Raw genomic sequence first — 14502 nt, forward strand, 5'->3', positions numbered from 1 at the left:
TCATTCAAAATGCGTTGATGGAAAAAGGAAAGTATGAAGAGGAGTTTTTCGGAGACGACGAATCAGATGAGGAAGACCGAAAAACTCGGGTCTCCTGCGCTTCTTGTCAACGTGCGATGTGTGACGATCCCCGGTCGGGTCGCTACACTGGCTGTGCGTCTGTACAAGAATAATATTTTTACAATGAAAATTAAAAAAAAAAACAATATAGACTATTCCTTTTTACCTTTTTGAACTTTTTAAAACAATTCTTTTGTATGTTTAAAAAGATATAATTTTTTTAAAACTTCTGTTCTTAGGATACTCAGAACAACCCCAAGAAAAAATTATGACCATCACTGTTGACCAAAATAATTTTTTAGGGCGTAGAGCACTTCTTAAACTTCATGGGGATCACTGGACCCCAGTGTGGACTCGACAAGTGCTCAAATATGTATTAACTTGTAGGGTCAATTTCATTTTTTATGAGTGAAGAATCAAAAAGTTCAATCATAATTAAAGAAGGAACTTGAACAACATCTGTAGGCAATTTTAGAGACGTTATTAGTTTTTTAATGGACATTATTCTGATAGGCCGAGTTATTCAAATATATAGAGTTTTGTTACATGAAACTGTTAAACTGCTTTCTTTGATCACAATCATCTTCTTGAACAATTGTGAATCCTTTTGTTGTGAAGGAATTGTGGCTGGCATTGGTTCTGGTGGTTGTGTAAATGCAATTTTTGTAAGTCAAATTGTTGAAAAAAAAAATCGGAAGCATGTTGAGTACATTTATAGTAATATTCAGTGACTCTGGAATCTTCTTTGTCGCTTCAATAGGAGATTCTTTCTCATAAAATACTATGAATTTCCTATTACATCCGATTCTTGGTTTAGGAACAATGCCGGGGGTTGCCTGCAAATAACCGTGTTCCTACATTGGGAAACTCGAAACGTTAAAAGTCAGGGCTGCCTGAATCGTTCCCAATTATAATGCATAATATTAGGCAATATACTCGACTGAGTACTCGCGCACTGCGGCCCTTCCGAGCCGAGAGTATCAATCGTCTCTCACTGCATAAGCTGAAAAACTGATGGGCCGAAAATTCTAGGAACTCCTAAACCGCGAGTTCCTAAACCAAGAGTTGGGTGTACTTTCAATTCCAATAGACCTAAATTGTCTTATTAATACTTGATTTAAGGTAGAGATGATGCTGCTGAGAAGAGTTTGATGCGATTACGAGGACTGACAAATCCAAAAGTGCTTCAGCCTATAATTGATAAAATAAAAATAGCACTAACATAAGTGAAAGTCAAGATTCTGAAAGGTGCAGTTTAACCCTTGTATTGTCACCCGGGTACCTGGGTACCCATCGGCATACGTTTTGTTAAATAACTTTTTTTCTAAAAAAGATAGGCCGAATGCTTCTCGAATCAGCATGATTTAACTTATCGAAATTTTCATTTCACATATTTTTAGAAATTTTTTAGCTTGAAATATCTTGCAATTAAAAAAAAGCACGGTGGAGCCACCCTGGTACCCGGGTACCCCGACAGAAAAAGCATGATTTTCGTACAGTATATCATAAAAATAAAGTTTGTTATAATAGTATATTAAGTAAATATGGATATTTTTATAAATAATAACAAAATATATACATTTTTAATTTAATTTTCTTTAATTCTTGGACGTAATGCCGAGCCTCCTCGAATACAAGAAATTTGCGATGTAGCTGCGCACGTCTTATATCTGTTTCAGTACTACCAAGGTCACTGTATATTGTTAAATTATTATGTTCAAGTAGGAATACCTTCCTAGAATATTAATAATCACATATTGATTGAATACATATAGTTACTTCAAGTTACAATGGACTTTTAACAACAATTTCGTTGGCGGGGTACCCAGGTACCCGGGTGGCAGACGCTGTGAGTTTTTTTGGGTGGCAACACAAGGGTTAAAGCAAGTAATTCGAAAGAGAGACAAGCTTAAAGCACTTGCGATTGTAATTTGTACTGCTTTTGCTTCATTGACTTCTGGATATATAGAAATTTTTGCTTATGCTCAAGAGATTTGTAATAATAGTGGATTTTGCGTAACGTCGGCTCATTCATTTATTATAGTCATGAAAAAAACCTCTGACACAGCTTAAAGGAATGACATTTTAACCACAATTTTGTCCCTAGATGCGATTGTCTATGATCAAAAGTTTAGTTGATATTTGATGAAACTTACGCTAACTCTAAAGATGTCCGAAAAAAGGGGTGGGGCTAAACTTTCTCAAATTTTTATTGTGATATTGTCCGCAAGGCGGACAGAGAACAAAGAGTTTTTTTCTTTATTTTTTTCTCGCTCTAAGACGCATTTCTTTAACTTTTTTCGGCGTTAGGGCACAAACGGTGATTTTTCGCCCGCCACGCATGGACGAAACACCCGAATTTCTAAAGCAGGCGGGCACAAAACAATTTTTTATGGTCTCATAGCGCCTACGTGAGGTGCATGCTTAGCCCCCTCTAGAAAGTGCGCAGTCAGCCCCCAGCGTCATTTTCTTTTTGTGAGCCAAAAAAAAAGATACCCAACATTGAACGAATCGAAAATCCGTATGTAATAATGTTAAACGGCCTTTACTTTATGTTAATAGCTTACCTTATTTTTAAAAACACTTAAAACATGACCAGTATCCGAGCGAATCGACGTAAGTAAATTAATGATTTTTAAACGAAAACTGAAGTTCGAATGTTGAAAATTGAACAAAAACGTATTTCAAAAGATGATTCTGAATTTTTTCAAATTGAAAAAGTTAAAAATTTCGAACCATATTGTTTGAAATAGAAAGCTCTGATCCTTTAGAATTTGGAAGTATTAAATTTATTCTTTGAACACTACCATTTAAATTGATTCAGCTTGAAGGGATATATCTATTAAAAGCGTTTGAATCTCACAATTTTAATTTTAAAGGAAAGAAATTTTAGTGTACAATGCTTCCCGTATTGGAAGAGAATCTTTTTTTAAATTATTTTATTGAGTTAAATGCTGCAAAAATTTTTACATTTTTAATGAGGTTGAAACGAGCAACTTTTTAGAAAATTTTCTGAGGTCGCAAAAGGAAATTTATATTTTTAAGATTTTTATCGAGTTAGAAGGGAAGAAATTTTGGAATTTAATATTTGATGCATTTGAAAAAGGATAATTTTATATTTTTGGCAACTTTAATGAGTTTGCAGGGAGGTCATTTTGTTTTTCAGTTGTTTTTTTTTTATTAGAAGAGGCCCATTTCTTAATTTTCAATGAATTCAAAGGGATAAAATCTTGGTTATTTATTTTTTCCAAATTAGAAGAGGCAAGTTTTTCTTACATTTTCATTGAGTAAATGGGGGGCAAATTTGGTATTTTTAACATTTAGATCAAAAAAGAAATTGTTTATTTCCCATTTTGAACCTACTCAATTGAAAGAGGGACATTTTTTATTTTTTAAATTTTTATTTTTATGAGTTGAAATGGAGGATTAGTTTAAATTAGCAGCATTGAAAATACAAAAATATCGTGGATTCATATTTTCAACCAGATATCTTCAAACTATTGGATGAATAAACGTTAAAAATGTTAAATATGGCAGTTTTACGAAATTCAATTTGAAATTGTTCAATTGATAAGTATTCAAAGCTTCAATTTCATATGCGTACATTATTGGGCGTTAAAATGTGAATTTTCTGATTTTAATCTTTTTAACCTTTAATTGTAAAAGTTTAAAATTTTACAGAGTTCTACTTCGAATGTAATATTTCTCTATAACTTAACATTTTTTTGAGTATATTTTTTTTAGTAAATTTTTGAGTATATAAGTGTTTTTATTCACATCAAAAGCCTCTTTTTGTGTGAACAGTACTCACTTTTTATATTCTAATCAAACAAGGTAGTAGATTTGTGTAAAACTTGACCCCCCCTCCAGTTTTTGTCAAATGTCCATGTTTTGAGACCCCATGAATCCGAAAAAACAGGTTTTTATTAATGCTTCAGTCTGCCTGTATATCTTCCTGTCTGAATGTGTGTATGTGTGGCTGTATGCCTGTCTGTTTCCACAATAACTTTTGAGAAAAATTAATCTATTAGAATAACCTTTGGTACACTCTTTTAATATCCTGAACTTAAGTTTAAATCATGAAAATAACATTGGAAATGAGCAAATTCAGTTTATGAAAAAACGACAATATTGCAATAAAATGTTCAATAACTAAGTTTTTTGACAGAATACTCTTTTTTTTAAACGGGACAATGGAACTACGTCTGTTTTAATATCAATGCATGTTATGAATTATAATAATATGCATTTATGAAAATGATATAAAATTTCAGGGATAAACTCGAGTGCGAAGCACGAGATATGTGATGAGACTGTGTTCGTTAAAGCCGGAGGAGCTTTAACAAAAGAGAATTTACAATCACCAAATAACTGTTGTCGATGCTTTGACCTTTAGTTTTAAAAAGTCTGTGCACAAAGATCGAGCGCGAAGCTCGAGACCCAACAACTTTTTTCAAGTAGGTACATTAGTATGTGGCAGGCCTGAATATTAAACATAATTGGTTATAATCTGCTAGTTTAAAAGCTATACATTTTTTCATTATAATTAAATAGAAAATCGTTTAAGATAGTTCATTAACTAAGAATTTATAAATAAGAAGGTCGAATTGATTTAATTATTCTACAGAATTATTAAGCTTTGTTATAAAAAGTTGTTAAATGAAAAAGTAATGTAATAAGTTTAATTAAGAACAAAAGAGCTGTTCATCCAAATAAACTGTATAAATATTTTAATTGATTTTAGATATATCCAAAGGAAAAATAAAAAGACGGAAATTTAAAGAAATTCTTGAATTTTTAATAAAATGATAAAATTAACTTCAACTTCAGTTTATCGAAAATTTCCTGACTTCGGAAAATTTCTCTGACATTGTCTGACTTTCTGGAACTCCCTGACCTGTAGCAACTGTCAATATATACTTACGACCGTATTTAAGCATTTTCGTAGCATATATATTATATATGCCTCAGCATTACTTTGGATTTCTTTTAAATTGTTTATTAATTATTATTTTTTTAATGTTATTGAACACTACTGCTTTGCAGCCGCGGTCGCAAGGTCTTGAGCGACAAACGCAAAGAAAAGTTAAATTGAATCGAATAGGCTCAAAAAGCATCAAAAATACCAAGAATGTATAAACTATTCATTACTGACGAAACAATTACTTTTAAACGTTAATAAAAAAAGAAATTAATAAACAAATAACGTTTACTGAAGTGTTCCAATGATTTTCTCTTTTCTGGTACTTTATTCACAGTACTTTGTTATCAACCAGGACGGTTTCACTGTTGAAAATCAAATGAGGGACGGGGTGGAACAATTACGAGACCATTTTAAATTCACAAAATCATTGCATCGTCCTTTATTCACTTTTTTAAATGCGGTAATTACAAACGTATTCTTGTCCTTTTCCTTGACTTACACTCAACTCCCGATATAAGCACGATTTAGAGCATAGCTTGCAGTGGCTTTCAGTCCAAATACGGGGAATTCAAACGTAAACAGGAAAAGCCGTCGGAGCCATCTCTGTTGGATTTGGACGCAAGCTAACAGCTTACGCAATCTGAAGAAAATAACGCGCTGAGAGTGCGGGCCTCATGCTGTTTGTCACGCTTGACTGAGCATCGCTGCGGACATCAATTCTCGGAATAGCGTAAACTTGGGGAGCTTATATCGGGAGTAGAGTGTTTTTGGTTTTCGCAGATCCCGACCTCCTTCACCCTTCTTAGGTCATATAGGTGCTCTCCGAACAGACCTATTGCCTCATCTATAAATCTATTCAATTGTCATCTCCTGACCTAGGCAAGGTATTTCTTGGAGGTCGGGATCTTGTAACCCTCCAATTCTCGACTCACATATAATTTTTAGTTTTCAGTTTTAGTACAAAAAATGCAGTTGACCTACTTCAAATGGTAAAAAAACTACCAGATACCTAGACTAAATTTGGATTCAATATAAAATGTTTATACAAATTATCTGAAATAATTAAAATTTGTACTTTGTCTAATAATTAAACGTATTGCTTAATTTGCACACTTAACATTCTCTGGAAATAAAGTCTTATAATTATACAGAATCATTAAACCATTTCGTCTTCTTAACTACGAACTTTTAATTAGCCTAATAACTTAACAACTTTTTAGTTAATAATTTACTCAGAATTTCTATTTTTAAACCTAATAGACTATAAAAAGTTTTGCATTACATGCTAAAAATTGTACTTAAGAAATCACATTTATATAAGCGTAGATTAAATACAATGAAATCTCGCCTATTCGAAAGGCCGCGAAACGTAAAGGTTTGATAATTTGAAGGCTGGATAGACCCCACCTCTACCACGAGTCACCAGGTTATTTTGGTCAAACGACGGTCATTGGCTGTCCCGGCCTTACATCGATGTGCGCGCTTTAAGCAACTTTTTCAACTGCGTATGTACCGAAAAGCGTGGGTCTATTTGATATAAATAAATACTATCAATAATAATACTGGTAAATATTTAAAACAAAATTTCAATGTAAAAAAATTTTATTAATTGAATCCAAAAATAGCTTATTTCTTTACATAATTTACTATTAAGGTAATATTACAAGTTTGTGCTTTGTAATTTGAAATAGACCCGCGATTTTCGGTACATATAACATTTCCTTGAAATAGTACAATTTTCCAACCAAAAATCGATATCATAGTATTAAAAAAACGTCTCAAATATTTCTCGGAATAATGAGTTTTGTAGCTCTTGTGTAGCTATCTGAATAGTAATGTTTTCCAAGTGTAGAATGCATTTGCGCAATTATGTTTTATCCTTTTATCGGTTGAAGACGTTTCAGTTTCATGAAATAAAATTAACTATCTCGAATTTGAGGTTAGAGTATCTGATCTAGTCAAATCGATACGATAATATACTAACTTAACATTTTGGATATTTTATTTTATTTTATTTTATGACACTGAGCGATCGTCAATCCAGAAAAGAATTAAACATGACTAAGAAAAGACATTCTAGACTTGATTGACAAATATCACTATACGCACATCTATGATCTACTTTTACGTTTAGAATATTTTCTCCAAAAACTCCTGTGCATTCCCAGGAATTCATGCTAAAATACTTAAGTCAAACCAACGAGGGCTTCCCGCTCTTCGGGCGTCTTTTCTTAGTAAGGGAGCCACTGACACAAAAGGGAGCGTACAGGGACGGTCTTGGGAGGTGACGAAATTGCGGGATTTCGAATACTATGGTTTATTTCGACTTTCTGCTTAAAATTATTTGAATCTCTTCTAGACTTTTTCCATTAGTTTCAGGAAGGATTTGAAATAGAGTAACAGATCCAGCAAAGCAAACAGTTGAAAAAATCCAGAAACTAAGGTAAATTCCAAAAGATCTACTCACTAAAGGATACATTAATTCCGTGAAAAAAGCAACTACATAACTAAATGTAAAAGAGCAAGGAACAGCTGATCTTTTCACTTGAATTGGAAAAAATTCTGCCATGAGTATACAGGGAATAGGACCGATTCCCATAGCTGCTGTTATCTGAAAACTAATAAGACTCGCAAGTGGCAACCAACTAATAGAAGAAACATCAATTTCGGAACGATATTTGCAAAAAAAGAAGGTACCCACAACTCCTAGAATAAATGAACATGAAACTCCAGAAAAGAGAAACAAAACCCTTCTACTGATCCTCTCAACTAATTGAGTAGCTACCAGACCTGCGCAAATCTTTACAGCCACTAGTATCATAAATGAGTAAGACGGCATTACGGAAAATCCACTATTACTAAAAATCTCTTGAGCATAAGCAAACATAGCTATAGATCCAGACGAAACTGAAGCAAAAGCCGCACAACTTACAATCGCAAGTGCTCTAAGGTTGTTTCTCTTCATAAATAGTAGCCTTAAACTGCTCGTTTCAGAATTGTCACTCTCACTTAGTGTCATTTTTATTTTTTCGATTTCAGACTGAAGTACTTTTGGATTTTTCAGTCCTCGCAATCGCATTAAACTCTTCTCAGCAGCATTATCTCTACCTTGAATCAAGTAGAAATAAGGAGATTCAGGCATCAACATAAAAGTAAAAAGATGTAACATTGGAATCGAAAGTAATACTAAATTCATAGTATTGTATGAGAAATAAGCTCCTATTAATGCGACAAAGAAGATTCCGGAGTCACTAAATATTACTATAAATGTACTCAACATTCCTCTGATTTTTTTTTCAGCAATCTCACCCACATACATGGCCATTGCATTTAAACAACCACCAGAAGCAATGCCAGCCACAGCCCTTCCACAACACAATGATGTAAAACTGTTCGAGAAGATGATGATAATCAGAGAAATTATTTGAATAGGTGCATGTAACAAAACTGTGTATTTTCTACCAATACGGTCTATCAGAAAAACGACCATTAAAGAACCAATTATGTTTCCAAGACTTCCTAAAGACGTTATCCAAGCTCCTTCTTCTATTGTGATTGGAATTTTGGATTCTTTACTCATCAAAAATGGTATTGATGGTGAAGACCAGCCAAGCATGGTACCAACTCCCATCACGGAGATACATCCTGAAAATAATTCATGTTCGATATTAAAAAACAAGACCCTTTGAAAGAGATTATTTTGAGGTTTGATGATTCCAATTTTAAATTCTAAGGTCAAAGTGCTCTAAAAACAGGGGAAATAAGCAACAATTTTACGAGAATAGAATCTTCAACCCTAAAATATAAATTGCAAACATGAAAGTTAATTTTCTACCAAAATAATTGAATTTTTAACGACGAACCGTAAATTTTCAACAAAAAATGTAAAAGTTGTTATTTCAGCAAAAAAACATTTTGATTTTCAAAACAACAACTTGAATTTATTCAAAAAAGAAGAATTTTTAGCAAAATAGTTGATTTATCAGTAAAGAAAGAAAAATATGTCAAACAAATTGTTGAACTTTCAACTAGATAAAAAAATTTTCAACAAAATAGTTACAGTTTTAACCGAAGATGCGACTTTAAAAAAAGCAGTAGTATTTAAATGAAAAAGAATTAATTTGAACAAAAATGTACTTTTTTTAACAAAAGAAATAAATTTTTAACCAATTAATAAAATTTCCAATCGTGAGAGATGAATTCTCAACGAAAAACGCAATAGTCAATATTTCAACCAAAATAGTTTCTAATTTCAATTTAAAAATAGTTTTATTCGTCTGAAAAAAAACGGAAATTTTAACGAACCAGTTCATTTTTCAACAAAAACAAATGTTTAGTCAAGAAAGAAAGAAAAAACAACCAAAAAAGTGTTTTTAATCAAGAAAAAAAAAATTTCAACTAAAAAATATTTTTTACTCTAAAGAAAGCAAATTTCAAACAAGCTGTTGAATTTTCAAACTCAAAGGCGAATTTTCTACATAAATGTTCAATTTTCAACCTTAAAATATTAATTATTAACAGAAAGTCAATTTTCAATTGAATAGTACATTTTTCATCTAAAATAGTTGAATTCTCAACTAAAAAAAGGAATCTTGAACCAAAAATGAATATTTAAACAAAAAAGAATAAGTTTCTTAAGAATGTTGAATTTTCAACACAAAAATATGAATTTTCAACAGAAAGTTAATTTTTAATTAAATAGTTAAGTTTTCTTCCAAAGTAGTTAAATTTTTAACTAAAAGAATGAATCTTGAACCAAAAAATGAGTTTTTAAGCCATAAAGACAATTTTTCTACAAAACAGTTCAATTTTTAACCCAAAAATATGAATTATCAACAGAAAGTTAATTTTCAATTAAATAGTTTAATTTTCTTCTAAAATAGTTAAATTTTCAACTAAAAGGATAAATATTGAACCAAAACATGAATTTTTAAGCAAAAAATTCGAATTTTCTACAACGCAGTTGAATTTTAACCAAATAGTATACATTGTCAAGAAAATTAATGATTTTTTCACAAAATAATTAATTTTAATTAAAAGATTGAAAATAATTCTATTTTTTCATTAATAATTGTATGACTTATTAGAGACAAAACAAATAACAATTGAAAAAGAGGGAGAAAAAAAAGAAAAAGTCAACCAAAACCAGCCTTTCACTTTTTCCTTTCTCCTTCTTTAATATACTACTAGGGAATCAACATGTTTTGGGGCCAATTAAGAACCTCTCATCAGGGATTGTCTATAGGACAACTACAAGGTTTATACAAGATATAGTGAAAACCTTCAAGAGACCTCCCTTCTATAGCCCTTTCGAGAATTTGCGCCGACCACCGTCAGCCCCAAAATCGACGCTATAGCAGAGTTTCATTGTATTTAATAGAGTTTACGTTATCTAATTTTGCATTCATTAGTGAAAACAGTGACAAAGATATAAAAAGAATTTTTGTAATAAGAATAACAAGCAATAATTTAAAACGAAAAGGAACTTTTTTGGCTGATCCCAATATTTAATTTTGTTAATTTAAAAAAAAACCCTGATATTTTTAACAGGTTTTCGCCAAATATCATTGGTATTTTCCTGTTTTAATTAGTTTCTTTAAAATAATAATATTCAAAATTCGATCTAGTACAATAATTATTTAGAATTAAAACATTATAATGATTAAATTCATGTGTATAGACGTATATTAGGGTGTTTTAAAAATGCATTGCAAATTTGTTTTCACCTTAGAGGGCAAGACACCCCCCCCCCCCCCCCCCCCCCCCCCCCCCAAGGTTCCATTTCCGGAGAAAGAAAATCCGTTATATTTTTCGAAATTCAAGTATTAACACGTTCCACCGGGCACTTCAAAATCCCATTCAATTTACATGGGAAATTTGGAGTTTTCTAAAAATTGAACTAATTTCCAGGGTTTTATCGAAACGTGCCAAACTTTTTCGGGATTAAAGAGGAGTGTCTACGAAATAAAACAATACGTATTATTGTTACTTTTTCGCAATTCCCGTCGTCTTTTTCATAGAAATAATTAATAATGGACAATTTGAATATTTACCATGACTTATTAAAGAATTAAAATTTTTTTTTTATATTTAATTATTTAAACTATTATTTATTGTCTATTCTCAAAATTTTTCTAAATTGAGCCAGAGATAACGAAAAAAATTAAATACAATAAAACATATACAATGATTATGATTTTTAAAGTATTTTTAGTGAAGCAATTATTTAAATAAATTATATTTGTTTATACAATTGAAAAGTGGTTAAGGTACTCTTTCTAAACACCAGGCAGTCAAAAACATAATTGTGTGTGTTCTATTTTATTTAATTTTTTTAGTTACCGAGAAAAAAGTCCGTGCACAAATAAAGATTGTTTAAATGAATAGAAATTTATTAAACATTAAAAGAAATGTATTAAAATGATGTAATTATTCAACCAAACGTAGCATAGAATACTAATTTGAAAAGAAAGTTGATATCTCTGTCTCAATTTTTAGAAATTTTAAAAATAGACAATAATTGTTTAAATAATTTACATTTACTTAAACAATTGAAAATTGATTAAAAAGTCATTAGGAATATTCAAATTGTTCATTAGTAATTACTTATAAGAAAAAGACGACAGAAATCGCTGAAAAGTAACAACAATACGTATTAAAAATGTAGTTTTGAGATTTTTGGGTCATAATTGGGGCGCTGCGGGGAGGGTGAGAGTGGGTTGGAAATAAAAGATATTAGTATATGATTTTATTTCATAGACACTCCTCTTCAATCCCTAAAAAGTTTGACACGTTTCGATGAAACGCTGCAACATGAGTTCAATATTTCGACAATTTCTCCATGTTTTTTGGACCACCCTAATGTATAGATTAGAATCCAATATTGTTCACTCCGTACATCACCTCACTAATTAAAATACTATATATTAAAAGTCACAAACACAGTCTCAAAAATTGAGAAGGTTTTAAAAAATGTATATTTAAAAAATAAAAAATTAAAAGTTCATATATTAGAAATATAATCTTCCACAAAAATTTCATAAAAAGATGAAAAAATAAAAATTCTGGTAAATATTGCTGAATTAATTTTAAAAAATGTTATTTTAATGAAAATAACATTTCTAAAAATACGCAATGCAGTATTCAAAGTCACGAGGCTGACTAACATTGCATAAAATTATTTCTGAAGAAATAGATATCTTTTCGATCTCTAAATAAAATTTGTTTATTATAGACACTAAACTCATGATTCGTTGCAATCTGCAGGGTTTGCTTATTAATAGTATAAGAGTTCTTTAAATTGAGTCCAAATAATTTTACCTCAATTTCTTGAAAGAAATATTTTATTTAAATTTTGGTAAAAAGAATTTATTGAATATTATCAATTTTAGAAATTTATTTAAATTTTCTGATTGTTTCTTTTCCTATTTAGAAAAGTTAATAATCAAAATATATTGGTTCAGAATCATCCACAAATGTCAGATCTGGGGACCATAGTCTTTCTCCTATATATTCACAATTTAATATTTCGGGTTTTGACTAAATTCTTTACAATTGTACATGATATATGCTACAATATTTTTTAAGTGTCATTCTGGGTACTTATCAAAAGATAAGGTTTCTCATGGATTGTACAAGTTTTTCAATTTTAAAAATGAGCTTTAATATCTTATTTTGTTTTCATTTCGGAATAATTGATAGTATTTTTTGGATATATTTCTTATAGTTTGAGTTTTTTCTTTAGATCTTTCAGATTTCTTGTAACATGTGCAATTTAAGGTTGTCAAAAAATGCACTGCACATTTTTTTCATGCTACAGGGCATAGACCCCCCCCCCCATTTCATTCCAAATCCGAAAAAATAAATTCCATATATTTTAAAAAATTTTAATTTTAATAGATGCTGAGTTTTAATTCAAGTTTCCCATGTAAAATGCATGGGGGAAAACACTTTTTTTTTATTTTTATAATAATCTTTTAGGGATTGAGAAAATGTGACGGGAAAGTATATATGTCTGTTGAGCATTATCCAACGAAGAATTTCATGTATCATTCATATGCGTTTGGCATTTCTTTAGTAGAATATTTATCAACATTGATTGATTAAATTTTAATTGTTTAAACAAATTCCTTATGATTAATTTTTTTTTTAATTTGTTTTTTAATAAAAATTGTTACTGTTGTTCTAGTGGAATATTTAACAACGCTGGTTAATTAATTTTTGATTATATAAACAAATTCCATTTGTCTGAAAAATGTTTTTCCTATTCAAACATTCGTTGGACTGGTACTTTTTTATCATTAAGTGACATACATTTATTTTTAAATATTTTCCTTACTTGTTTCTACAAATTTAATTTGTTATTATGTTAAACAAATGTAATTTGTTTACGTAATTAAAAACTAATCAACCAATATTAATAAATATCCCACTAAACGAAGAGTAATAATTTTTATTTTAAAAAATCTCGAGAAAATATTATTTAACAAAAATAGATTTTTTAACAATTACAAATTCATTACCAAATGTTTATAAACATTCCACTAAAGAAATAGTAATAATTTTTTATTTTAAAAAATGTTACAAAAATTATTTAAACAAATTCCTTTTGCTTAAATCATTTAAAATGAATGAACCAATGTTGTTAAATATTCCTCTAGACCAACATAAATCATTTTAAGTGAAGAAAAGGCAAGAATCCATGGCTCAAAAGGTAAATTTCATGAAGAATTGACATTATTCTTTACAAGTCCCTATCCTTTCCCGTCACCACACCTCTCGCTCTCTTTTCAATTGTTATTTTTTTTGTCTCAAATGAGCCGAGACACTAAAGTCATGATTCGATTTGGAAAATGATAAATTAAACTGTCAAGCTGAAAATAAAATTTGTAAGCAAATATTATAACCAAACAGAAGATGAATTTTCTAACAAAAGAACGAAATTTCAACAAAAATTATTTAAATTTTTTTATTGAGTTCTATCAATTCAATTCGCGTTTAAGTGCAAAAAATTTATGAGGATAAGGAATAAAAAATCTATCCACTGATAAAAACACATTATTTTGAAGTCAGATATGGACATTTATCAATTCTGCTATTTATCTCATTTTCAATCATTGATCTTCAATAATCTTTTTCTAATGTAATTTCGTCAGTAAAATGTGCTGAAGTATTCCAGATTTTTCAAAGCTAGCTAGAAAAAATCGATTAAACATAACAATATCTAGAAAATTTCCTGAATAAAAGTCGCTACCGATATGAAATCAAAAGTTTTTATAGAAAATAAAATTCCTTTTTATCCCCTTTCTTGGAAAAATCCCCTTTTTTGGCTAAAATTGAACTATTGAACTGTTCTGATCTCTGAAAATTTAATTCTGCTCACCACTTATGGTAGCGATGAATTGTAATAATGAACTTCCTTCCTCATCTGTTTCTTCAGCAGATTCACATTTTTTGAGATCATCTGCCTTTTGATTCCAACAGCTTCTGAAGCTTTCCCATGGTGGATTAAATTTCAT

General features: G+C 30.2%; 1 protein-coding gene across 1 annotated transcript; it reads right to left on the reverse strand.

Moving 5' to 3' along the window:
* On the reverse strand, window positions 1-14502 carry LOC117169890 (facilitated trehalose transporter Tret1-like). Its single transcript, XM_033356399.1, has 3 exons — window positions 14367-14502; window positions 8034-8629; window positions 1-159 (listed from the first exon to the last, which is right to left on the reverse strand). Exons 1-3 carry the CDS (start codon window positions 14500-14502, stop codon window positions 1-3), a joined length of 891 nt encoding a protein of 296 aa, XP_033212290.1.

Source organism: Belonocnema kinseyi, chromosome 3 (assembly GCF_010883055.1).
Source record: "Belonocnema kinseyi isolate 2016_QV_RU_SX_M_011 chromosome 3, B_treatae_v1, whole genome shotgun sequence".
Lineage (NCBI taxonomy): Eukaryota > Metazoa > Arthropoda > Insecta > Hymenoptera > Cynipidae > Belonocnema > Belonocnema kinseyi.